The sequence below is a fragment of the Mytilus trossulus genome, chromosome 14, assembly GCF_036588685.1.
Source record: "Mytilus trossulus isolate FHL-02 chromosome 14, PNRI_Mtr1.1.1.hap1, whole genome shotgun sequence".
Taxonomy (NCBI): Eukaryota; Metazoa; Mollusca; class Bivalvia; order Mytilida; family Mytilidae; genus Mytilus; species Mytilus trossulus.
The window spans coordinates 44,202,554-44,229,241 of record NC_086386.1 but is presented as its reverse complement, the minus strand read 5'-3'; the positions used below and the strand labels follow the sequence as shown (position 1 = coordinate 44,229,241).

At 31.7% G+C, this 26,688-nt stretch overlaps 1 protein-coding gene across 2 annotated transcripts; it reads right to left on the bottom strand.

Moving 5' to 3' along the window:
* Positions 1-1,012: 1,012 nt before the first annotated feature.
* On the bottom strand, positions 1,013-26,459 carry LOC134696144 (uncharacterized). 2 transcript variants are annotated; one of them, XM_063557778.1, is made up of 17 exons: positions 26,384-26,459; positions 25,327-25,590; positions 16,857-16,927; positions 16,127-16,313; positions 14,416-14,490; positions 13,859-13,950; positions 12,128-12,201; positions 10,768-10,829; positions 10,200-10,283; positions 6,764-6,828; positions 5,671-5,748; positions 4,919-4,979; positions 4,249-4,393; positions 3,198-3,790; positions 2,291-2,341; positions 1,492-1,581; positions 1,013-1,214 (listed from the first exon to the last, which is right to left on the bottom strand). In XM_063557778.1, the coding sequence occupies exons 2-17, from the start codon at positions 25,582-25,584 to the stop codon at positions 1,083-1,085; spliced, it is 2,118 nt and encodes a 705-aa protein (XP_063413848.1). In that variant the 5' UTR covers positions 25,585-25,590; positions 26,384-26,459; the 3' UTR covers positions 1,013-1,082. The 2 variants fall into 2 exon arrangements, with proteins under 2 accessions (XP_063413848.1, XP_063413849.1); XM_063557779.1 differs by lacking the exons at positions 25,327-25,590; positions 26,384-26,459 and adding an exon at positions 22,653-22,991.
* Between the last annotated feature and the right edge of the window lie 229 nt (positions 26,460-26,688).

Genomic DNA, 26,688 nt, shown 5'->3' with positions numbered 1-26,688 from the left:
CAACATCATTCTGAGTGAGTTAACGAGCGAATTAGTATTAAAGAAGAACTTTCAACCGAGGTGAATCACTTAACCTTAAGACAAGAAGGTAATTTTAATTCTTCTATTTTAGTGTAGTAACAATCCAGAAACGCCTCCATATGAAGTACATACCTTCCAGTTGATACTATGTTTCATATGTTGCTTTTTCTATCATTACACTATATAATTTAGGCTCGCAAGGACGTTTTTGCATCAATGATTCACTAACGTCATTTTAATTTGAATGACCGTAACGAAATATGTTTCGCAGTCGACCACAAATATCTACATCTTATCGGATTAGCAACTGTAGCCTTGTTGTTGTTTTTCCATTTAGTTTGATATTAACAAATAGACTTGTGGCCTAATTTCAGTTGCACAGGTACTAATATGACAGCCACACATAGAGAATGAACTCATCATAGATACCAGGGCTAAACTTAGTATATACGCCAGACGCGCGTTTCGTCTAAAAAAAGACTCATCAATGACGCTCGAATCCAAACTTAATTACCTGCTGATGCACATTCGTACACTACTATGTCATTGAAGTTTATAGAATTTGACTTATTATCTCTAATGTTATTTTTATCGTTTTACTGAACGATCTTAATATAATCACGACACAAAACCGGGAAAAGATATGTTTTTAAACGGACGGCCACAGAAAACAAAAGAAAATATAAAAAAGTAGTAAAGACTTCAGAAACATTGTCAAAAATATATATTTGTTGGACAGTGGTCCTAACAACTGATATGTTTAAGCCATGAGTTAACAGATCACTTAAAATCTTGTCCATAACTTCTACAATTTCTTCCTAACTTTATTCAATTTGGTTTAATTTCCATGTATTAGTTTATTGTTTGTAATTCCCTTTTTTCAATACGTAAGTGCATGCCGATGTATTTTTAGGGTTACAACTAATGTTTTAATGTGACCTTATTATAAAAAAACGCTGATATCACAATATTCTTTCTTGTTTTGTTGTTTTTTTTTATAAAAAAAGAGTTAAAACATGAAATGAAAGACAAGTTAGTATATCAATCACGCCTCAAACAATTCATCGCTTAATTTCTTTCATTCTCGTTAAATTGTCCATGAAATCTTTCACAGTATCATGTTTAAATTCGTCCCATTGCATGGATATATCTAGCCTGTCCACCAGCTCCTGTTGTGGAGGGAAGGGTTTTTCCTACAATTGAAGTAATTGACTATTTATAAAAAGCTTTATATTCATAATACTCATTCAACAGGCTGTTATTGATGAGAATACAACAAGTTTAACTCATAGTATAAATAAATTTAACGGTACCAATTGAGTATTGCAGAAAAATAAAATTTAAAATACATCATGAAATGTAATCGTGCCTCAGGTCAAAATAAGAAATATGATAATCAAAGAGACAAGTCCTACTTATTGATTTTTTTATTTGTAAGTGGAATAAATTTGTCTCTGTTATATTTCTCACCTTCAAAATAATCAAACTTTTCATCGCATCATCACAGTTTTTATTGAAGAACTTTTTGTTGATTGCAAGGACTTCGCACTCTCCGCTTACCTGTAAAACATTGTAAACGACCATTAGCCTTAAATCAATATATAAATCTGAAATAAGCCTTTCGTGTGCACTTTTGAACACGTACATGTAATAACTTTCATATGACTTCATCTTAACCTAGTCTACTTGAATAAAAGACAAATCATAGACAAAATGACTTTGAAGCAATGTCCTGCTGAGATAGATTAACTTACATAATTTATCAAGTTATAAAGTTATTAAAACAACCATAGAATGGAATGTTCAAATTAATCTTAATCAATGATACGTATATTACAACAGTGTCGTTTACTAATTCTGAATTTTGAGGGTATACGCTAAGATTTAAAATATTACATCGATAATTCTAAGGAAGATACTGATATAATTTCAAAATCATTAACTGGCAAATGAGTCAGGTATCTGACATTCAGTAGGTTGTAGTTTGTTGATGTGGTTCATACATGAATCTCGTTTCTTGCTTTTTTTTAATATAGATTAGACCGTTGATTTTCCCGTTTGAAAGGTCATTGTTGTGGCCCTTTATATATTGCTGTTCGGCGTGAGTCAAGGATCCGTGTTGAAGACTATACTTTAACCTATCTTGGTTTACTTTTACATATTGTGACTTGAATGGAGAGTTGTGTCATTGGCATTCATACCACATTGTATTATATCTTTATGACAAATTTCTTCGTCAATAAAATTTAGAATATTTTATTTTACTTACTAAGCTTACTGATGGTCCTCTTTGTGATGGTTCCAAAAGAGACAGCAAACCCTAAAAACGAAATGAGAACTTGTAATTACGCTGACAAAAATATATCAGCCATTTTTAATTGTAATAACATTAACGGTACCAATTTTACTGCACCAGATGCGCATTTCGACAAAACATGTCTCTTTAGTTATGCTCTTGACCAAAATAGTAAAAATGCAAACTTATATAAAAGATGAAGAGCTATAATCCAAAAGGTCCAAAACATATAGCCAAATCCGTAATAGATTGAAATTGACTTGATAAGGGAAAGGAGGTTTCGTTGCTTTTTTTTAAGATAAAATATGAAAAGAATAAGTTGAAGAAGACTTTTAAGAAGTTTCATGAAATTTTATTCCACAATCAAATATATCTAGCACAAGCGTAAGTATGTCCATATCCGAATCATTAGTTTTGTGAATGAACATGTACTGTTCACTGTCCCACGTAAGGGGAGGGTTGGAATCCTGCTAACGTGTTTAACCCCGCAATATTATGTATGTATATGCCTGTCCCAAGTCATACGCCTGTAATTCAGTGATTGTCGGTATGTGCTATAGGTGTTAATTCTGAGTCACTTGGTATCTTGTGGAGAGTTGTCTCATTGGCAATCATACCACATCTTCTTTTCATATATACTAGTTTATATTTACTGCAATTATAAACGAAAGTTATCGGTGTCAGTTTATGAGTTTGTATGTCTTTTTGGTATATTTCCCCTCTCTTTTACCAAAATGGCATTTGAAATATTCTATTTTTACTATGGTATTTTTGAGTGCCACATAGTCATATATAGCGAAGTTTCCGTTTTACGTTATTTTTATATTTTTGTACGCACAAAAAAACATTTTGTAATTATTGTAAATAAAACTACACTTACAAACGATTGTCCTGGATGAAGCACTTCTACTTGCACAAATGGAGGGAGCTCCCTCTTTTTGACAACACTTTTTTGTCTTTCAGATAAACTTTTGACACTTGATTCATATTGTGATTTTTCAATTTTCATTCTAGAACCAGATCTGCTTAGAAGACTTGACATTTCTGATTTTGCTCTTGGCAATAAATTAACCGTGTTTCTTGTTCCAGTTTTCTGATAAAACGAAGTTTTTGATTCGGTAATTGGTTTAAGGTCTTCAATGGTCACGTGTTCATTTTCTGTTTTCTCTTCCGGTTCACGTGCACTATTTTTGGTTTCATTTTCTTCATTATCGTCTTCTGAGTCCCTTCTTTTTGAGGATCTTGCCGAATTAATAACTTGAAGTGTTGGCAACTTAACATCGTTTGTAATTTGCTTCAATGGTTCTCTCTTTCCAATTACCGATTCTAATGTTTGATAATTTCTAGGCGTCTCCGGAAAACTTTTGTAAGCCAAATCGTCAAGACACCTTCGATGTCCATATGTAGGCGGTGCAGACACTAAACCTCGTCGTTGTCCTGGGTGATAGTTTGCCGATTTATAAGCTGACTCAGCTGAAAAATGTGAAAAAACTATTGTTGTGGTCAAATGAACAAATAACAATGATGGAATTCGGAATATTGTTATATGACCAATTCAAACGACAAACGTCAATACACATCATTGGAACTCTTGAGGATATCTGCCTCATTGAGAATCACACCACATCTCTTTGTCTTGTCGTTCCTCCCGTCAATTTATCATATTCCATGCTAATGGAAATGTATTCATTCTGACGGATTTAAATGATACGTAGATGTATTAACATGATTAAAAATATATGATATATATGAAATATGATTCCCCTAAGAAGTTTTATATATTTAACATTGGCAACATTTTTCTTTCAAAAACTAGAGGATTCCGAATATTTGACAAAACTTCAAAACCAGGAGTAGCAAACGTCCTGAACTTTTATGATTGCTGTCACATTTTATTTTCTTCACTGATTTCATTTGCATTAAATACTCACTTGAATCACGACCAGCTATAAAATTGAGCAACTTCTTCTTCCTGTAGAATGGGGACTCCATTTGCATCATTTTCTGTATCTCTTTCCGTCTTTTAGAGATATCAATGATTTCTGGTTTCAAATATGATAAGACACGCGCTTCGCCCTGAGAAATATTATTAATTTTTCCTAATGTACTTAATTGAAAATTGATTTCATATGAAAATAATAATACACATATGAATTTCATGTTGAAGCATTATTATGAGAATTGTATTTATTTAGAGGAACCATTTCAGTACTTTCATTTAAAAAATCTCATCAAATAAAGGCGGAGCGTACTGTTAAGAAAGAGTAGGGTTTCTTTTCGATTTTTGTCAGTTACAAAAATATATAAGACAAGAAAAGAAATAGTTATAAAAGACATAAAGTAAAATAAGAACATAAAATTCAGAAATATGCTTTGCTTCACCCCGATCTGCAACCTATGGTTGACATATGTAATCAACAATTTAGTTTCGAAAAAATAAACGCTACCTAAATATCATGCATATGGAACGATATTTGAAAACTGACGTCACTGGGAAAATGCTTAATTGGTTTACCTGCAATATGATTTAGTCAGATGTTAAATTACAATTATATATGCACATGTTTCTTCAATGATGCATTATATGTATTTACTACTTACTGATTTGATAACATATATCCATTCCACGTCATTGCTATCTTTGACCATTAGTCTTCCATATCTATAGATTTGCAAACATAACATTGTTTTAAAAATCCACTTCAACAGTTCAAGTCGTTAAGATGCTTAATGAAGGTATTGCTATCATTATTACCAACTTTTTACAAGTTTTTTGGAAATCTCGATGACTAAGTTACCATTTATTGTATAGCCAATAGCACAGAAGTGGCGTTTAACACTCATCAATCAAACTTTGTTGAATATTTTAATATGTTCATTCTATATGAATGTTTTATATTTCTTAAGCATTGCGTGGTCTTAGATGTCTAACATATTTAAAAATTGATGTTCCTGTTGATTTCCCTTAAAAGTATAGTTTTAATGGTTTGAATAAACTGGTGAAACAGTAAATATAGATCGCTTCTTTGTCGGATCAGCACTTTTATAAATGTGCACAAACACGAACATACACACAAATATATTCATAACCATGTTCATTCAAAAAATGTATCGCGACTTTCGTCGCACACTAGAAAAACACAAGGCACTCGCACTGATCTAATATACTGTGTCAATGATCAACATGTCAGTCATTTCACAGTAGTTCGTAACAAAGTATACTAATCCTACATTGAATAAAATGCATAGCCATGTTCCTTTGTAGACGTAATTGTCAATGCATATAATAGTAAATTTAAATTAAAATAACCCAAGGGTGTTTACAAATATTTGCATTTCACAGTTTTCCTTACTTGTATTTCAAAACACTCCATGTTCCAGGGTTTTCAGCTAATTTTTCCAGTGGAAAATGTCTGAGGACTTCATTCTTTCTATAGCAAAAAAAACAAAACGTTACAACATCATATGTTAAAAACAGATCTATTCAATTATCTATATGAATTATTATTTCATTAGTTTAAACACATATTCGATCATGTGATTGTGTTGAATGATTATCAAACGTCCAGTGGCAAATTAAATGCAAATTCAGAACGATAAAATGGTAATGTGGTATAAATCTAAACCCGGCTTTGTACTAGACCGTCACACAAAATTTCGCAATGTTTGTATACAAGTGTTTTTCATTAGCCTTATTGACATTGCACTAGATTTCAGTAACTGCAAATATACTGTTGCGTCTGTATTTTGTGTTTGGATCCTTTTTTTCTCTATCTGATGAGACAAGCGTTCAATTTATATGTACGTAATGTTGTTATGTTGTGATGTTATGCCACTGCCATAGCTTGGGGAAGGGTTGGGCGACTTCAAACGTGTTAAACTTCGCCACAGTATGTATGAATCTGTTCTAAGCCAGACTGCCATGCCAGTTATTCAGTAGTTGTCTTTTGTTGCAGTGTATCATGTCAATATTTTATGTTAACTAATATTGTTTTGTACATAATTTAGACCATAACACGTAGTTTCCTCTTTCAGATAGTTTTACATCACCTTTTACAAATGAGCAAAAAGCGAACCGCATATATAGCACCAAGCCCGATCATGTAAAATCTAAATAAATTCAAACGAAAAATTCAACGATCTGATTTATGTGACAGAATAAATATGAGAAACAGCAAAAAACAACAATCATTAAATGACAGGCTCTTGAATTGGGACAGGTATATTATATAGAATGTATCAATATTTTGACATTTTAACCATGCAGCTTTCACAATGTTAACGTATGATTAGATTTGGCTCACGAAGTGTTCCACTTTTTTACACTCCCCCCCCCCCCCCCCAATCCCAACCCCCTAAACAAAAACCATTTTGTACAATATAGTTTGGCATGAAATTAAAATTTGAGATATCTTTATACTTGATAATATTTCTGTTGTTACTTACTTGCAGATTTCTAGGTTTTTCTCGTCATTAGAATCAGCAGCCATATCAAATATATCCATATAATCCTGTTAAAACAACGATTAAATAATGATGCACAATATCAAAGTTTTCGTTCTTGATCTGGTGAAATTTATCTAATTCAAAACTGTGATATTTAGTTCATAGGTAGCCATCATTAAGCAACGAAGTTCGTGTTGAAGCACAAAATTCACAGTTTGTTCATATACAGACTTAAATCAGTAGGTATACATCGAGCGTGAGAAAAAAAAGTACTTGTTTGAACAACTAATAAAAAACATTATGTACATGTATGATATATCACAAATAACATTTCAAACCATTTAAGTTTTAATTTGTATGATTTTATATATACCAATTTGTCAACGTTTTACCTATTCGTTTAGTTAGGAACGGAAGTGTGTCTAGTAAATACGAAAATGTAAGGAATTAATGGTCTTGAAAGGATTTATTTCAAAGGCGGAACTAAATGTTACAAAAGTAACTTTTCATGTACCGTTCGTGATAAAATTTTATTGAAAAATGTTTTAATTTGTAAATCAATATTATGATCATTAAACTTTATTAAATGTCCTTTTCGTGTTATTTCTACATTAACTCTTAACATGCAACTAATTTCAAATAATGGAAAAAAATGAAGTACCCTCGATAGTATGATTTTAAATGTTTACAGCTTGACTATCTTCGTTTTTATCCGTTAATCTTTGAATAATTCCATAAGAAAATTAAAATAAAGACATAAATAGACTTAATCAGAAAAATATATAACTTCACGCGTTAATAGGATAATTGACCGACAAAAAGGCGCTGTGATATGTCCAATTATTTGTTATAAGTATTCTGTCTGGGATCAATGAGCCAAGGAAATAAACAAATACTAGTTATATATTACTCTAAATAAATTGGTTCTTGTTTTACATAAATAAAGCCGTTAGTCTTCTCGTTTGAATTGTTTTACATTTTCTTATCGGGGCCTTTTATACTGAGCTGACTATGCGGTATGGGCTGTGCTCATTGTTGAAGGCCGTACGGTGACCTATAGTTGTTAATGTTTGTGTCATTTTGGTCTTTTGTGGATAGTGGTCTCATTGGCAATCATCCCACATCTTCTTTTTTATATCGTCCGAAACACTATTCTTGATAGACTTTCATCAGGAACGTTCAAATCCAAAAAAATTAAGGCCCGTATGTATTGGCAATCATACCACATCTTCTTTTTTATATCGTCCGAAACACTATTCTTGATAGACTTTCATCAGGAACGTTCAAATCCAAAAAAAAATAAGGCCCGTATGTATTTATCATAAGAGGCGAAAAATATTTTTCTCAGTTCATAAATAAAAAAAAATAAGAAAAAAAAAATATTCATGAATCATGCATTAATTAATAATGAAAGTATCCCAAACTATAGTAATTTCTTGTGTACAATTTGGAAATTAGTATGGCGTTCATTATCACTGAACTATATATTATATATTTATTTAGGGGGCCAGCTGAAGGACGACTCCGGGTGCGGGAATTTCTCGTTACATTGAAGACCTGTTGGTGACCTTCTGCTGTTGTTTTTTCTATGGTCGGGTTGTTGTCTCTTTGATACATTCCCCATTTCAATTCTCAATGTTATGTAAAGTACCATTATGGTATATGTAATTGAAACTTATAGACGTAATAAAAACTTCAGAAATGAGCAGTCTTGTATCTTCACAAAATGAAGGACAAACTTAATGTTGTATTCTCTGATAGCGAATAAGTCCAAAGAATTATTATTCAATTTAATAATATACCTGTCGTGCAATAATTCACTCAAAATTTTAAAAGATAATTTAATAAGATTTCATAACATTATAAACATCTCGTTGAAAGGAAGAACATATTGTTAAAAGAAAGAAAACCATTACTTTTCCTTTGAAATATTTGATATTAGTAGTAATATTGTTGTTCGTGACATAGACGTCTAATGTGCTCTTATGTATCCTTATGTATAATAAGTTAGTTAAATGCTTAATTGACAGTATAATATAATTGGAAATTACTTACAACCTAAATCCTTGTATATTTCTTACTTCCGACTGAGAGAGGTTATAACAATTTTACTGTCAAAGTTGATATCGTCAAAAGCAAATACTTGAAGTCGACACGTTAATATAATAATATTGGAAAATAATATAAGACAATTTTAGGGCTCTCCAGAAATGCACAGACAAGTAGTAAACTGTGATATCAAAAGTATATTGCACTTAAACGTTTATCAGTTTGTCAGTATGTACATATTTATAAGTCAAAGTTTGGGAGATAAGTGGAAAGTTTTACATATAACTATCCGTCGATAGTACAAAAAATCTATAACAAGAATTAAAATATGAAATATCCTCAATACATAGTTAGGTTTCTAACTTTAAGTGGTTATTTGTATCTACTATATGTGTTCTTTTATCAAAGTAAAAATCAAGTAGATAGTTTTGTTAAAAAGATCGCGTACTAGTTTTTCTCTGCGGCGTACACATGTGCAACACAACAATCTGAAAATTTATTAATTGTTTGCAACCACTACCCAACCCCAACCCTACACCCTAATTGTATTGTGTCAAGCTTTTCAAATACCGTAAGTCTATATTTGTTATTTATTCATGTATATTATATTGATACATTATGGCCGATATACTAGAACAACAGTTTTACTTTTGTTAAATAAAACCTTACAAGAAGAACAAGACCATGCAATCAATGGGTGATAAATGTCGAGTAACAAATTAGATGCATATCCAGGACGAGAATATATTAATCCAATAGGAATATAAACCTGGTTTTGTACTAGACCGACACACTACATTTTGTAAATCGAGTTTATAACGACCTAATTTGCAAGGTAGAAGTCCGATAATTGTTCTTCCTCTGCGCTTTACAGGTTAGGGGGTGGAATGGGATCCCGCTAACATGTTTAACCCCGCAACATTATATATGTATGTATGTACCTGTCCCAAGTCGGGAGCCTGTAGTTCAGTGGTTGTTGTTTGTTTGTGTGTTCAATATTGGATTTTCGTTCCTTTTTTTTTTTTAATAAGGCCGCTAGTTTTCTCGTTTGAATTGTTTTGCATCGTCATTTCGGGGCCTTTCATAGCTGACTATGTGGTATGGTCTTTGCTCATTGTTGAAGGTCGTACGGTGATCTATAGTTGTTAATTTCTGTGTCATTTTGGACTCTTGTTGAGAGTTGTCTCATTAGCAATCATACCACATCTTCTTTTCAATATTTGCTCTTATTCCTATAATACTTAGCGCAGACGCAGCAAAATCAATTTTTCAGGTTTGACCTGACCGGGGTTGAAACTACGACATCCCCAACTCAAGATGAGTACGGGCACTCCCACAACACCGCCTACGCGGTATAAAAGAAACAAAAGACATATGAAAAACTTACAAATCGATGAAGAAATAGCAGTTCCACTTCGTGTCTTGTTATGACAGTTGATCTTCTGGCACATCCGCAAATCAAATCTTCTTCCTTTGAGTAAGAGAAACAAAGCGAAATGTCAGTATCAAAATTTCCGCTGATACGTACGTTAGTATATAGGTAAAAATTATGAAAATATGTTGAACCCTTATCATCAAAAGAATTAATATATATAGAATTTAGAATGGAATTGGGGATGTTTCAAAGCGACAACAACCCGACCAAAGCATATATATGTATTATCGGGGCTCGTAAATTGAAAAACATGCATATATTTTTAAAATCGTATTGAATACTTTCCAAATGGTATGCCTGACAGTCTCAACTGACAAACCACATGCTGAGTTGTACCTGCTGAATAAAAGCCGGAAGGAATATTGACAACTACCTAAGCCTGCATAAAGCATATGAAACCTCAAATTAAAAAAAAAATAATATGCATATGTTTTTTTTATAACTAAATGGATAGTTTTCATTATACAACTTATGTATTATTTTCTAATATTGAGAATATTTTTCAATATAATATACTTACCCCAAATTTATCGCCAGGATGAATCTCTTCTGTATTCTTTCTTCCTTCAGGTTTTGTTATCACTTTGAAAAAATAACATGCAATAAAGGCTCCTTGATTACATTGGAATTACGCAACACATACTCCGTAATAATCGAATATCTTCAAACATTATCAATGCATCAAAATGTGTAAGTGATCGCTTTTCAAATACCTAAACATTTATGTTGTAAATGAGTGTATACGTAGCAAAGCATTGTGTATATGCTCATATATCTATGTTAATAGTATATAGACATAATTACAAATATGACAGGGGCCAATATTAAGCTTTTGTATCTCACAAAATACGATTTATATGAACGGAAATACCAACAAAGCCTAAAGAACCTTGGAACTTTTAATTTTAGGTTTTAAATTAAACTGTTGTAAACAGTGACATTACAAATGGTTTTCTAATGTAACGGGTGTTTTTGATATAACAAATACCTTTTAAACCTTCTATGTTTATAGTTTGTATGGGATCTTTAATGATCAGCATGTACCTTGTCATATGCATAATTCAAAGTGTGACAAATTACCCAATTCGGCCGATTTTCTGTTTTGATTATTTAAATTTGATTTAGAACACAGGGTGATTTATTTTTCAAACACACTACCATAGATTTACTTCTGGATCGATAAAAATCAACATGATTTAAACAACTTTTAAAAAAAAAATATTGTTTGTTTTTGTTCAAAGTACGCGCATTTATGTTTTATCGAAATATATTATATAGAGAGAAAGACAAATGTTTTCTTACTATTATGGGTACTATTTGATTGAATAATTTAGTTTCATTCAATTTGTTTCAGCTAAATGTATCTTACTTTTTCATACCATTTATTTCTAAGTTTAAAATTAATTATCTTTATTTGCTATTACGTATTAAAAAAAAGGATCAGTAAATGCGATTACGACTAAGTAGGTCCATTCCTAATTTATTTCACAATTATATAAAAATTATGCAAGACAAATTTGCAGTATTTTTATTTGTAAAGAAATAAATAACAAAAAAACGAGATAGTTTTGCCATTATTAACAGTTGGTTACAGATAAAATATAAAATTTAACAGTCAATAAAAAATGATCAATCTCAACCGACAATGTGAAACTGCATAATCATTTCTATTTAAAAGAGGTTAAGATTTTCCCCTTCAAAACAAACATTTTAAATAACATCGTTGCTTGTATTGATATAAGGGAAAAGTATATCAAGGGATTGATAATAATTTTTTCTGGTTAGCAAATCGTAGTTCTATGTAAAATCAACAAGAACAACATAACGCGGGTTTTCCTAATTTTTAACATATAAGTGTATCATCACTTTTAAATACTTACATGTTCCGCTAACGTTAAAGTAGATTCCATCTGGAGCTAATCCTTCACGAAGGATAACTCTGTTATGTTTGTACCTGATAAATAAATTCTAATTATCTCCCTTTTGTTATAAATATTTGTAATTTAGTTAACCTTTGTAAAGTCTAATTAAAGAAATAACAAATTATAATGATTGCTATTCATACTCATTTATTTGTCATACGTTCATTGATGTAGATTTCTATATTATAGCAGTTAAAGAAGAAAACTAATAACATTAAATTATAAAATGTGTGAACTAAATGTAAATCTTTACCTAGTCAGGAAAATAACAGTTCTTGTCTATTCCTTTTTTATGTGTTTTGTTAATTGATTTTGCCATGTGATTATGGACTTCCCAATTTGATTTTCCTCTGAGTTCAGTATTTGTGTGATTTTACTTTTGTTTAGATTGGCTAAAGGCTGTTAAAACAGACGCATAAGGATACAATAAAGACAAAGAAAAAGCTGGCGCTGGCAACGGATTCTCTTTAATTAGAGAAAACTTTTTTGTTTCCAGGATTCAACATGACAGTGTTTGTGAAAGGACAAATACGCAGGTACTATTATTGTGAATTGTTTACCCTATATAAATGTGTTACAATTCATAACTTAAAACCATACCAAAACAAACTTCAAAAAGATATATTTTAGTGGCATTGATCTTGACCTCTGAAAATTAGTAGGCTTCTTCCCAGAACCCTTTTTTTCTCGCCAGTATAAGTTTCATTCTAAAAAGGCAAGGGAAACTCGAGCTATAAACATTCGAAAACTGATATGTTTTTCTTCTATTTTAAGTAACATTGACATTGATCCTTGGCCGTTTGACCATGAGCACTACTTGACTTTTGTCCGCTTTTTTTAAATCACGGCGCCATGGTTCATTAAGTTATAATTCATGTGTTGCAATTTCATGCAGATCACCGTACGTAAATCCTTGAACATCGAGCGGTATACAAATAAGATGTTGCATGAGTTCAAAGGGCCAAAGAGATAAATCACCATCAGGTACCAAATGACGTAACAGTTAACAACTAAAGGTCACCACACGGCCTTCAACTATGCGAAAATTCATACCACAAAGCAAGCTGTATAATTAAGGTTGTTTAAAACATTTTTAAAAATCTCTTGAACTGAATTTTAATGTGCGTATTGTTATGCGTTTACTTTTCTACATTGGCTAGAGGTATAGGGGGAGGATTGAGATCTCATAAACATGTTTAACCTCGCCGAATTTTTGCGCCTGTCCCAAATCAGGAGCCTCTAGCCTTTGTTAGTCTTGTATTATTTTAAGTTTTTAGTTTCTTGTGTACAATTTGGAAATTAGTATGGCGTTCATTATCACTGAACTAGTATATATTTGTTTAGGAGCCAGCTGAAGGACGCCTCCGGGTGCCGGAATTTCTCGCTACATTGAAGACCTGTTCGTGACCTTCTGCTGTTGCTTTTTCTATGGTCCGGTTGTTGTCTATTTGACTCATTCCTCATTTCCATTCTCAATTTTATTGTAAAGAAAAGCAGTTGGTGTGCCGTGTCCATATGAATATTTACAATTTGTAGATTAAATCTTTTAGCAAAAATGAATGAAGGTATGATGAATGAATAGTTGTCTTAGTTCTATTCTATGATATCAAACAAATTGATTGCGTCTTTTTTAACATCTTTATATGTAAAATGTAAAATACTGTATATTAAATGCATCATATTACTTACTTGTCATAGAAAGAATACTGGACAATTTTCCTTTGTACAGTAAATGGATACTCTCTGAACTGTTTACTCATGCTTTTAAGGCATTTCACAACCTTTCAATAAAATATCCATAACATGCACTTATTGTAAGCAAAATAAATTAATAAAATCACTTACATTATGATTTATTGCCAACCTCCTTCAATGTATAGTCGATCCGAGAATATTACAAATAACTGACCATTCCGTGTGAAAAATAAAAATCAATTTTGGTCATAATTACACATTGTATTCTCCTTAATCGTTAACGGTAATTACGTTAATCACATAATTGTACATAATAATTTTTGTTAGTTACAGGAAATGGAATTATAAAATCATTTTTGGTTTAACATTGGTTATACTGTAATTCACTAAATCGTGTTTGGTTTAACATTGGTTATACTGTAATTCACTAAATCGTGTTTGGTTTAACATTGGTAATACTGTAACTCACTAAATCATGTTTAGCTTAACATTGGTTATACTGTAACTCACTAAATCATGTTTTTCTTAACATTGGTTTTACTGTAACTCACTTCATCAACCTTGTCTTGCTTCCGTGTTCCTGGTCTCTGTCGCATAATGTCTCTTATTTCGTCGGTAAATAAACCCTGTAGATGATAAAATAAACACACATCAGTTTAACCCTACTTTTTAATAAAAAATATCACCCGCATTTAATACATACTATCTCAGATTTCTTACTCAGAAGGTGCAAGTTTAGTAAACAAACGTACATTGCTTTGTAAAATATATAATTTATGTTTACAAAAATGCTCTTCAATATTCTTCTAGAATATAGAATTTATTTTTCGTTTTGTTTTGTTGTTTTTAAGGTTCAATAATTCCAATTCTAATAAAAGAATATTCATAACTGGTACAGCCAGGACAAACTCATTTTGTTTTTATATAATGGCTTTTTCATTTAGCAATACAGAATGAATGCTTTACTTTGGCATGGACAACGTTCAGTGGCAAATATTACATGCGTATTCAGAATGATAACCGAGATACACATTTATACAACAGGTAGGCTATACAAGATGCAACCGGGATATATGGCGGGAACTTTAGACTGCCCTAGATTTAGCGATTAAGAACTGCATCCACTGTAAGTTTGCCTTGTGAAACGGACCCTCAGAGAGCTGTTTGGAGGCAGGCCCGTAGCCAGGAATTTCCAAAGGGGGGTTCGTTGGACTCACAAACTCGACTTTAACAGTCACAATTCAAACAGAACATTGACTTTAACAGTGCTTATTTGTTTTCAAGGGGAGGGGGGGTTCGTCCGAACCCCCCTTGCTACGGGTATGCAAGGGATTGTGTTAATGAGCTTTGAAATCGTTAAGCAGCAACAGTATAAACCACAGCAACTAGATGTTTTTCTTCCATATTTATAATTCATAATTTAATTCTTTAAATAAAATGAGAACGAAATTGCAAAAATGACCTTTGGAAAACATCGAATGTCTGTGTAATTGGTCAGTAATCATAATAGATAATTGCTTGAGCGTATGGTGCTTAATACAAAGTACTTCATCGATTGATTTATAACTATTGCTAATTTAGATATTTTACAGTTTTATTGTATTCTGTAATTGGATAATAGCTTGTTAAATTGTTTGTAATGTTGATGCTGTCAACTTCAGCAACTATCATTTATTTGATGAAATATTTGAATATATCAATTAAACAAAAAACGCGTAACACAGTAGCACAGGATATGCATCATACTTAGAATATTCGTTGCATTTTTATTGATTTGTAGAAAATTGACTATGTTGCGCAATTACTCAGCATTTTGAAATAGATAATATGCAAACTTGGTATAACATTTTAAAGCATATTATAAAAAAAATGGTGTCCAAAGGTAAAATTATCCGCTTCTATTCTTGTCAATTTGAAATCGCGCTGAAGGGGCCATAATCCTTTTTGCAATCATACAACATCTCTCTTTTCGTGTCAGTTTACTTCCAAATTTATTATACTCTACAGCTGCTTTTACAGATTGAAATGGTCATGTTATCTCAAGAAAATCTTTCACTGAACTAGTACAAATTTTAAGGGCCAGCTGAGGCCCACCTCTGGGTGCGATATTTTCTCGCTCTGTTGAAGACTCATTGGTGGTATATGGCTGTTATCTGATCTTTGGTCAAGTTATCTCTTTTTATTTTTTCAATTTTATTAAACATGATTGAATCAATTATGTAAGTGTCCAACAAGTTAAACATATATTCCATGCATTCATACCTCTGTCTGCTTTTGTTGCTTATAATCATTGAGATCGAATGTCAACTGCATGAATTTTCCGGCACCATTTTGTACCAGTCTAACAAATTCTCTTCCTTTCTTCTGTGATTGTTGTAATGTGGTCACAGCGATCAAATTGTCCAGTAGGGCAAACCAGGATTCTTGTGATACAGAGGTCACTAAAAGGCTTTGGAATAAAAAAAAGCAGAAGGATAACAAACTTGTATACCCAACTAATTGAGAAAAAATGGAACATTGAATTGGCAACATTTAACAGTGGTCATTTGTTAAACAGCTTCTACTAGCCAAAGATGACAACTAAATTACCTCGTGTGAGGGGACTGGATCGTAACCCTTGCCGCTAGTGTAAGACGGGGCATCCTGAAGAAACCCACAGATCAAAGTTAAGCAACGGAATAATTATCGAAGCAAATGATGGTTGTTACAACAGTGGTTATGGCAACCAATTATATGCTTGTGCCTTAACAATTTTTCCAGCGATGTCAAAATGAAGGCAATTTGAAGATTAGCAGTATTCTTGACCAATTTTAAAAAATCTCAGAAATTTCAAAAAAAAAATCTCTATTGCTAATAAGGGAGAGATCTGTTTTTAACATAATACATCAAATGACTTAAAACGGACTACTTTTGGGCGAATTTGAAACAGACATTCATATTTCATCATACTATTTAGCATAGCAACATATATACTTATATACTTATAACTCACCTTTTACAAACATGGCAGACATGAATTAACATCTTCACAGCTCTTGCCATCCGTCGAAATTTGACGTAAGGCTACAAATAAATTTCAAGATATATCTTATATATTAATGTCTACATTAGGCATTTCTTAACCAGGCATAATTTTCCTTAGCTGTATATAGCATACCCTTGGGATTTTTTTACCTCAATACTCTTCAACTTTGTATTTTATTTGTCCTTTTCAATATTTTTTATTCGAGCGAGTTTTAACGAGTCTTGCAGACAAAACTGTAATTCTGGTATATGATTTTAAAAACACGTTCGGAATGCCAAGAATTGTCAATATTGTTTAAAAAAAAAACTACACTGTATATGTTCTTCGTCATTTTGACAGCTGCTGGTACAATTATTATGGTGGGCTGGTGTAAATGACCGTTGATATTTCAAAGTGCAAACAAATTTTATGTTTTTTTTTGTAATTTTGTATTGAATATTTTTTTTCATCAGACTACGTCATAAAATCAACATAAAAGCTTACAAAAAGTTTTTTTCTGGTTAAGAATGTTTCTTCGTGTATATCTTATTTTAAAACAATTACATTATTTTTGTCAAAATCTATGTTCTAGCTGACTTTAAGAATACTCATATGTTTTGGTTACATTTGAAACATACGCTAAATATTGTTAATACAAGAAAATACACACATGAAGTTAGTTTTACCACTGTGAACTAAGTAAGGAACGAAGGACTTTTAAACCAGATATGAAATAAATCCGGGGGAACTAGCTCTAAACTTGTATGCGAGAAGCAAATCCTGGTAAGAAAAAAAATAAAATTAAGAACAGTGCAAGAAAGTTATACGGTGTTTCTAATTTAGGTCAGAAATGTCTTATAGTAATACTACATGTATTATCTGTACATGTATTAGGTGTGAACTTAGTTACCAAAAGGACTTTATAAGGTCCACAACTAGATATCGCGTTGTAATTCAAAAATTGAAAATGGTAGTAATTCTTAAAAGATTACTTACCATTGTATAGAAAATGTTCAAGTACTCTTCAGAATTAATGCAACATTAATTCAGTACAATTTAAATGAAAGCAAAAACATTGCTCTATTAATACGCTTCGCTCTATACAGTTAGTTACGCTCAAATATGTATATGCATAACAGTATCAGATAGGTGGAACATTAATAGTTGATATTAATATTGAAATGTGTGAAAATTGGAGTCTGTGAAACAATATGATGCAACACAGTATTAAGTGATTAAATAAAAACCGGAGTGCACCAAATTTTCCAAAAACAAAGAACATAGCATAAAATGTACTGACCGATAAATGCTGAACGCATTCTATATTTTTAAGACGGTTGAAGTAATAAATTCACTAATTTCATAATTAAAAACACTTATTATAGGATAAACTTCTATGATATTCATGATAGTTACATCAATTTCGTTGGTTTTGCCAATATTGTCGTATTGGTTTCTTTTAGCTGTTACTGACACTTGACGAGTTTACACCCCCCCCCCCCCCCCCCCATGTATCTTCAACCAGTGGTGAGACATGCTTTTGAAAATTAGAGGACGAAACCATAGTAGTAAATATATACATATATTGAAAAAACAAAAACCACAACAAAAATTACACCGACGACGACGAGTCGACAACAACAACTACAACATCAACAACAACAACACTGTCGACGACGACGACGACAACAAAAAAAAACATTTTTAAACGAGTTGATTTGACTGAAACCTGGATTAACGCGTTTTAGACGTATAATTGTATGATGTATGTAGTTCGATGTATTGTTTTAAAAAAAATCATCTTACAAGTAGTGAAAGCACTTAATCTATCAAATAATTAATTCTGATAAAGGAGAAAGAAATATATTTGTTAATGCGCTTAGGCATCGTGACCTATAATATAATTGAAATACAAGTACATTTAATTTAATTACCTCTTAAAGTACTTAAACTTTTATTTAATAACTTCATAATGCTACCATATTTTCTTAAATGTAGCATTATTGTGTTTAAATACAATATTTAAAAAGTTATTACCAGATGCAACGGAAAGCACCCTCTTTCATTCATTCAATTTTAATCATGTTTAAATACCTTAAAATTTATTAGACATTTATCAATATAATTTTCTAGTTTAAATATCCACTTGTGTTTGTTTAGTTAACTACTCTGATTTAAATATTATAATTTTGTACAGGCAAAAAAGACTGACGGATAAACTGTTTTTTAAGGTACGTATAGTCAAAGATACAGTATCCAAACGACAAAAAAACCCGAACGTTATTCGCAAATATTTTGATTTTATTTAGATTTTAATCCCAATCAAACTATATCAGGGGTGTGGGGTTCAAAATGATAAAAGAAAGAGGCACTGAACATAGGCGAATCCAGGGGGACCTGGGGCCGCCCTCCCCCTTTCGTGGAAAAAATGGTTGATAATATAGGGAATCGCTGAAGCATGACTGGACCCCCCCCCCTGGTCGTCAGTCAGCGCCCTCTCTTATTTCAGTCAGCGCCTCCCTCTAAGGTCATTCAGCGCCCCCACCCCCCTTTATGAAAAGTTCTGAATCCGCCACTACTGAACTGTTAACTAACAAGTGTAATAGATTCTTAACTCTCCGAGAAAGAGACACTCTCCTCGCATACGTAAACAGGTTTCATAACGTCCCCATTCCTATCTGACATAATTACGTAAACCGCCGAGCAAAACTATAATTCTCTTTTCTGAACTTATATTTTCTTTTAGAAGAAAAAATAATGGCGTTATCTACTCAGTGCACAAGCAGAATGCACTAACATAAATAATAACGTAACTATGTGTTTTGTGCACATAAATTTAAGATCATACATTTTGTTATCGTCGCCTTTGAGTGCAATGAGAGTTTTTGTAATGTAATATGTGCATCTTCTTTTAAAATTGCTTATTTGATTATATGTCTAGGTTTACGAAAAAGTCGATTGTGGAAGTAATTGTGGTAATATTTTACATAATTCATATAAACTTTCAAATATCGGTATAGTCTAATATTATATCGGATACTATAGTACTTGTATGAGGGTCTAGGAGGGGGGACCTATTCGTTTTTTCATTTTTAGATTTTTAGGCCATTTAATTCTATATTTAATTGCCTATTACTATTTATTTTTCACTTTTCGGCAGCCATATCCATCTTAAATTATATATATAGATATTTTGATTAGCTTATTCTATTCTTTATCCTTTGCCCTTAAGTCTGCACATTTCTGAAAATCTCACCCTAACCTGTTATCGTGTTAAAGTTTTTTTGAAAAGTTAACCTCGCTATGCTACGTGACCTCTCTTATTAATTTTCATGAATATTGACTAACCATATGGTATGATTTTTTTGCTGGTAATTTACAGGCTTCCTCAAAATGTTTGTTTTAGATATATAGAGAGAATATTCAAATGCTTGCACATAAAAATAATGAACATTTTAAGCGTCAGATTGTTTATAAGTAACAAAGAAAAACTAAACCTACAATTATAGTCGTTCAATAAATAATATAAATGGTAAAAGTTATTAGCGCTTACCGATGGAGCAACATGTTTCATCCTCCTTCGACCTAACTCTAATCTGTTTTATGGATCGGGTTGATCTTCATATAATTTGGAAATATTTAGATTTTGATTTTAAAAGGGTTATTTGTGAAGGCCTCTCTACATCGTACAAGTACAAGTATGTTATTACAGACAGTACTCATGGTACTGGAGTACCATTAAAACCAATTAAGCAAATTTTATTGAACTGTATTATTGTTGTTCAATTAAAAGTTACATTGTATGTACAGTATATATATGTAGACATGTACTAGTATATTTATATTCTTACATTTAGATATTCTAAACTATTTAGATGACAGAGGTGAAAATTGAAGCTCAAAATTCCAAAAAATGACATGTACTGTATATGTGTGACAAAAACGACGACGAATCAAGAAAAAAAAGCGACTTATGTATGCTGCTTCGTGTCTGCAATAAGCCAAGACAAGAATATAGTATAAAAGTGTCAAGGCTTCAGACAGTGTTCGGTCAAATATTCTCTTTATCGTTGAAATGTTTAATTAGCTTTGAAATACAAATTTAATTACTCAAGTAAAAACATTGTGCTGGTTTACCTCTAAGCTTTTCGTAATTTTCATTGGCTTACATGCCTTTCTATGCAATGAGTAAATTTGAATAAGTTAGAATAACATATATATATATATTCAAACGCAAATAAGTCGTCATACCAAATCATTAAAATTAACAGAACTATTTTATTTGAGGTCCCAAGACGTCTTACAACGATAGTCAACTACCCAAAATGTAATCATCTCTATAGTTTGTTTAATGTGAAAGAAAAAAATAAATGCGACGACTAACGTTTTACAGGACATCAAAACCAACATTCATTAGACCAAAGATCCGATGTCAAAAAACAGCATAAATGAGTGACTATACGAATAGTATTTCATACTTCGGACAAGCCAATAAAAAAAGTGTGCATAAACACGATTCTTTCGGTATTCAATTTTGAAATATTATCTTTTTATAATCAGATGAATAAAATTAATTACTATTTCTTCACCAACTGTAATTTTTGTTTATCGGTACATAAACACTGTGCTCTGGAATGATGCAGGGACTTTCTATACTAACTTAAATGGTCGTTCAGTCCACTACCAGGAATTACTTTGAAAAGATAGCACTCTTTATCTAAAATTTCTTCAATGTGTTAAAGTCAACCGAAGGCCAAAATATGATAGTTCCAACTATTCTCAATTAAATATGATTAGTTTTATAGAAAGTTAATTTCAAAATGTACTACCACAGTGTCGACGATACCATGATATATCCCTTGGGATTAATACGGAATCGTTTATCAAATCTAAACGCAAAATTTTAATTAATTGGTTTGAATACTTGACTGTAATAAGTAAGTCTGTATACATACATATTTTATCAATTTTGTTTAGAATATGCATTTATTGATTTTAAAATGATTTACTATTACATATTCATTTTTCTTTCATTTAAATAGTTATCGTTCTATTTCCCATCAAGTACCACGATGATATGCCATTGGAACTTTCTCTTTTCAGACAGAGTTAATTTGAAATGATCCAACTGAACGGGGAACGTTGCTTTTTGAGTGACAGTGACATTTAACCTTAATTCTCGTATTGACTCCAAAATTGATCGATCAGCCTCTTCCATTTCCCTTTATTTAGTAGTGTATGTAAAGTAATATTCCCATCAGGCAATGTAGGAAATCCGGACATGATGTTCCATCTGGTTAACCATTTTCCCGGGTTTTTTTTAACTTTAGTTAGAGAGTGGCCTAGATTTCACCTATTTTCTACAAAATCAAAAATGTTCTCTCCCTACCCTATATCTTACATGTCACATCCAACAGCGATAACTTCAATCACAGTCCATAAATAATGAACTGTTTCGGATACACAGACAGACGTACTAAGTGACGACTTTGTGTTTCCCGAAATCCAATTGATTCGAATACAAACACGGACGTACAAATTGACGACTATACATCATTGGTTTTCGATTTTTTATTCAGAAGTATTAAAAGTGTCGCGATGCAATTCGAAATATTGACGAATAACGTATAGATCGTAAGCAGTGAGAAAGTCTTTCGATTTCAGATAGAAAATTAACGCTAACGCTTAATGCAGAATTTATATCCAAGAATGTTTCATTATATAGAATTTTGAATATAAGATCGAAGTTATTTAAGAACGAAGTTGATAAAATTCTCCCTTTACCTGTTCTTCCTCTTCCGTTTCGTCTTCCTCTTCAGATTCCTCGTCTTCTTCTTCGACTTCTTCGTTTGGATCTTTTGGTGGCCATAAATCTCTCGTTGGTGTATCAAGACGGATTAATTCAGGGTCGTCCATTTCTTCCGTGAATTTTAGTTTTTAATCACACTTGTTCTATTAAAGCTACTCAAGAAATTGTAACATAATATTTTATTCTGTATTTGTATTGATTTCAATTTTAGAAATTAATTTCTTCAATTTTCATCGGAAAACAAGCGTTTATAATTAAATTGATGATTTTGTTACATTGAAACGTTTCAGTTATTATCCGTTTGAATAACTTAATGATTCTCTACTCAGTTCAGGTACAAAATGATGACATTAATAAAGTTTTCTGATTACAGCAATGATATCTTTCTTTATCATAAGGTTCAAAGCACCGTACGAAATGCGTTAATAATTCATTAGAATTTTTTTAAACCCTGACAATGGGGAAGGCGGTGGGGTTTGTATAAATTACAGATTTTAAATCCCCGTTGCTACACCATTGTGTGATAAAACACAATACAACGTTAAGATAAAGACGTATGGATTTTGTTATAATTTGATTTTGTATGTACAAGACAAATCTCAGATCTATTGAATAAAGTTTAATATTGATCTCTTTGTTTGAACTATAAAAATGTCTCATTTCTTGAGTCTGTCTTAAACAAACGTCTTTCAGTTGAAACAATGTTAAAAATCTATCTACTCCTAAAATCACGGCGAGGAGATTCAATAGCTTAAAGAATTCATTCAAATAATTTTCGCTATAACAAATCAATTTTTTGTCATTAAATATGAATTTAAACATTAACTGGAATTATATTTTATGTAGCGAAAAGTAAATTAAGATCTGATACTTGATAAATGACTGGTGTGTCCTGTAGCGACGAGAAGAAAATGTAATAGACAAATATTGATTTATAAAACTTTGAAGATATCAGATGCATTTTTTTTGTTTGCATTGGAAATTTAAATGAAAAATGGGAGACAAACATAGAATTTTCTTAAAGTCAGCATTCAACAATTTCATAAAACAATATCATTAATTTTGATATTTCCGTTACAAAATAACCTAATGGATATAAGTGCGATATATATATTTAAAACGAATTTTATAACCACTAAAATAATAACTCTCCAAGTCCTTGCATGAAGTGGAAGATTCAGCCTTTAATTCATTTCGGTTGGATGCTGCTGACATGCTGACATTCCGCCTGCACTGTGTTCAGTGCTACAAAACATTTGTCTATATGACTTTAAAAGTTATATTATTCGCATTCTAACAATGTATGTCTCTGATTGTAAGTCTGATCTGCCATTCCACAAACGATAAAATGGACGAAAGACGCAGGTATTTTTATAAAGTTTTGATTCTATTTGCAATGCTTTTTTATTATATGAGCAAGGCTTTGAAATATCTCGGTCACAGCAAGACTCAAAAAGGTTATAATATGTCAGTAGCTTATAGGAGGATCGATGGGAATCGGTTAAAAAACTGTTTGTACTTATCTTAAAAGCTAGAAATAAATGTGACAATGTGCACGTGGATAGGGACTGTTTTCAGATGAATTCACCAGTTAATATAGTAGAATGCGAAATTCAATTAAAGATGTTGAATATGATGTCTACTCACATGTATATACTTCAACCTGCATTAGCACTAACCATGGCATACATATGCAAATGAGAACACCAGATTTCGAAAGATTCGTTTATCCTTTTATCAGACTGCAAGTCTTTTAATATCTAATAATGTCTTTTTAAAACTTTTTGTTATAAAAATACATTGGTAATACAGGTTTATTTTTACAAGAGTTTGCATATATATACTGAAGTTTTTCCTTTCGCAAAATATTTCCAGTCTACACAAACTTCTTTCTGAATACTGTCCCTGAATTTTCATATTATACAATCATGGATTTCTGAGTAGCTAATGAGCTTAAAAGCCTCTTTCATTTCAATCTGTGTTGTTGGGTTCTTTTTTAGTATTTTTTTCTCTATTCCTCAATCATTTATTAACATTTATTCTCTATTCTTTAGAACTACATAATATCTATAAACATCTATTTTTTCTCTATATTATAATTTCCCCAAGTTGTTCCTTATCATGTTAACCCTACCTTAACCTACATTTGGGATTTCCAAAATATTTGTGATATCATAGCCTGTCTTTTTGTTTATTCGCGTGAAGTTAAGCAGCTTTAGAAAAACAAATTGTTTCAAGGGCCGTTTAGACAAAGTTTTACACCTTCTCCACTGAAAACCAATAGAAACTCATATATAGACTCAGTGTTTGAAAAAAATATTGAAAAGCGGAATGATCGGAAAACTTATAGGAACCAATTCTTCTTATTTTTAGAGACCGAGTCGACAAAAAGCATTATTCCTATATTTAAGCTAGATTTACAAATAGTGATTACACGGGGACAAATATCTTATTCTTTTGACAGCCAAGGAGTTATATTTAATAGATGTTATTTAACTTCCTTGAGAAAACTACAAGTGTAAAACCAAATCAACCAATGGTGTCAGGAAATATAATTCGTTATGAAAAGTATGTTTCTTAACTTGTTAGATATGAAGTATTATGGCAAACGGTGTCAGTATCATGATAGAAACATTTCACACTACTTACTGTAACGCTCCTTCCAAGAAGGGAGATAATTCTTGGAACACCAACCACTTTTGTCAGCATGCGTTGCTTAACTAGGGCATTTCGCTTTCTCACTTGATGCATTCGTTTTTGAAGAGCAATTTTATTTTTATTTTCCACGTCGACAGCTTCATTCCACTTTTCTGTGTGCTTTATCTTGATGTCGGCAAATGAACTTCTTATAAACCGTCTTGTTTTATATTCAACTAAATGCTGAGTCTGCCTTAAATCTAATGTCATTTTGACCTTTAAAAATCAAATATTTCGTCTAGTTTTATTGATGAATTAAGATGCTGTTTTATATATATATATTAATATATATTTGTGTAGGGGCCAGCTGAAGGACGCCTCCGGGTGCGGGAATTTCTCGCTACATTGAAGACCGGTTGGTGACCTTCTGCTGTTATTTTTTTTTCTACGGTCGGGTTGTTGTCTCTTTGACACATTCCCCATTTCCATTTTCAATTTTAGTATTTCTGTGTTTCAGAATAAAAGGTTTTTCGTGCACTGGTATGTTATGGCATGTCTGTGACTCTCTTGTGTAGCTCTTTTTTTACTACTGGTCGATATTAAAATGCGAACACATGTATTATTTTCTGTCACATACTAGTACGTAATAGCTTGTCAAAGGCCAGTTGTTGTCTATGACATGTCTGATTGTTTTGTGTTTTATTGTGTGTTTTTTTGTAGAATTTGATGTTGATAGCATTTCTTTGGTCTTGAAAACTTCTGTTTCCATATGATTAATTTATTGTTTAGACGGACACTTGTCTATTGTTGAAGACTGTTTTCCTTCTACAAGCTTTTGTGTTAAAAAATTTCATTGGTCTGTGTTGCTGTCTTGCGCCACATCTCCATTCTTTTTAATGCATGATGATTGAACGGTTTTGTGTATTTCCCTGGCATGTTTGGGTTCAAACTCTGAATTCTTAGGTTATAAATATTTGTTTGACAAGAAAGACCAAATACATATAACATCTCAAACGTAAATTAAATAACAATATTTTGAAATTTAAAAATATATTTTAAAAAAGCCTACCTCAGTTGTGAAGTCCAAAAATGACCAATATGAACCAAGAAACCTTCAATTGTATTAAGAAGTAGTTTGAGATTAAAGATTGAACGATTAACAACTTAATATATTTTAATTTCTAAGTGACATAATCCATAGGAAAATGCGATTTCCTAAAATGACCTTGAACTCTTAATAATTTAATCCATCCATATGCATAACTTACCACAACGGATAAAAATTAATATTTTGAATAAATGGGAACATTATACTTCAAGATATGTGTTATTGTTATTAGCTTTATAAATTATTGATTGACATAATTTCTATTC

Coding starts and splice junctions, on each gene's coding strand:
- LOC134696144 (XM_063557778.1), bottom strand. CDS start 25,584: ATGACATTAGATTTAAGGCAGACTCAGCATTTAGTTGAATATAAAACA. Junction 10,830..12,127: donor CTTTAACGTTAGCGGAACAT/GTAAGTATTTAA, acceptor ATTTTTTCAAAG/TGATAACAAAACCTGAAGGA. Junction 4,980..5,670: donor TGGAGTGTTTTGAAATACAA/GTAAGGAAAACT, acceptor GCAAATCTATAG/ATATGGAAGACTAATGGTCA.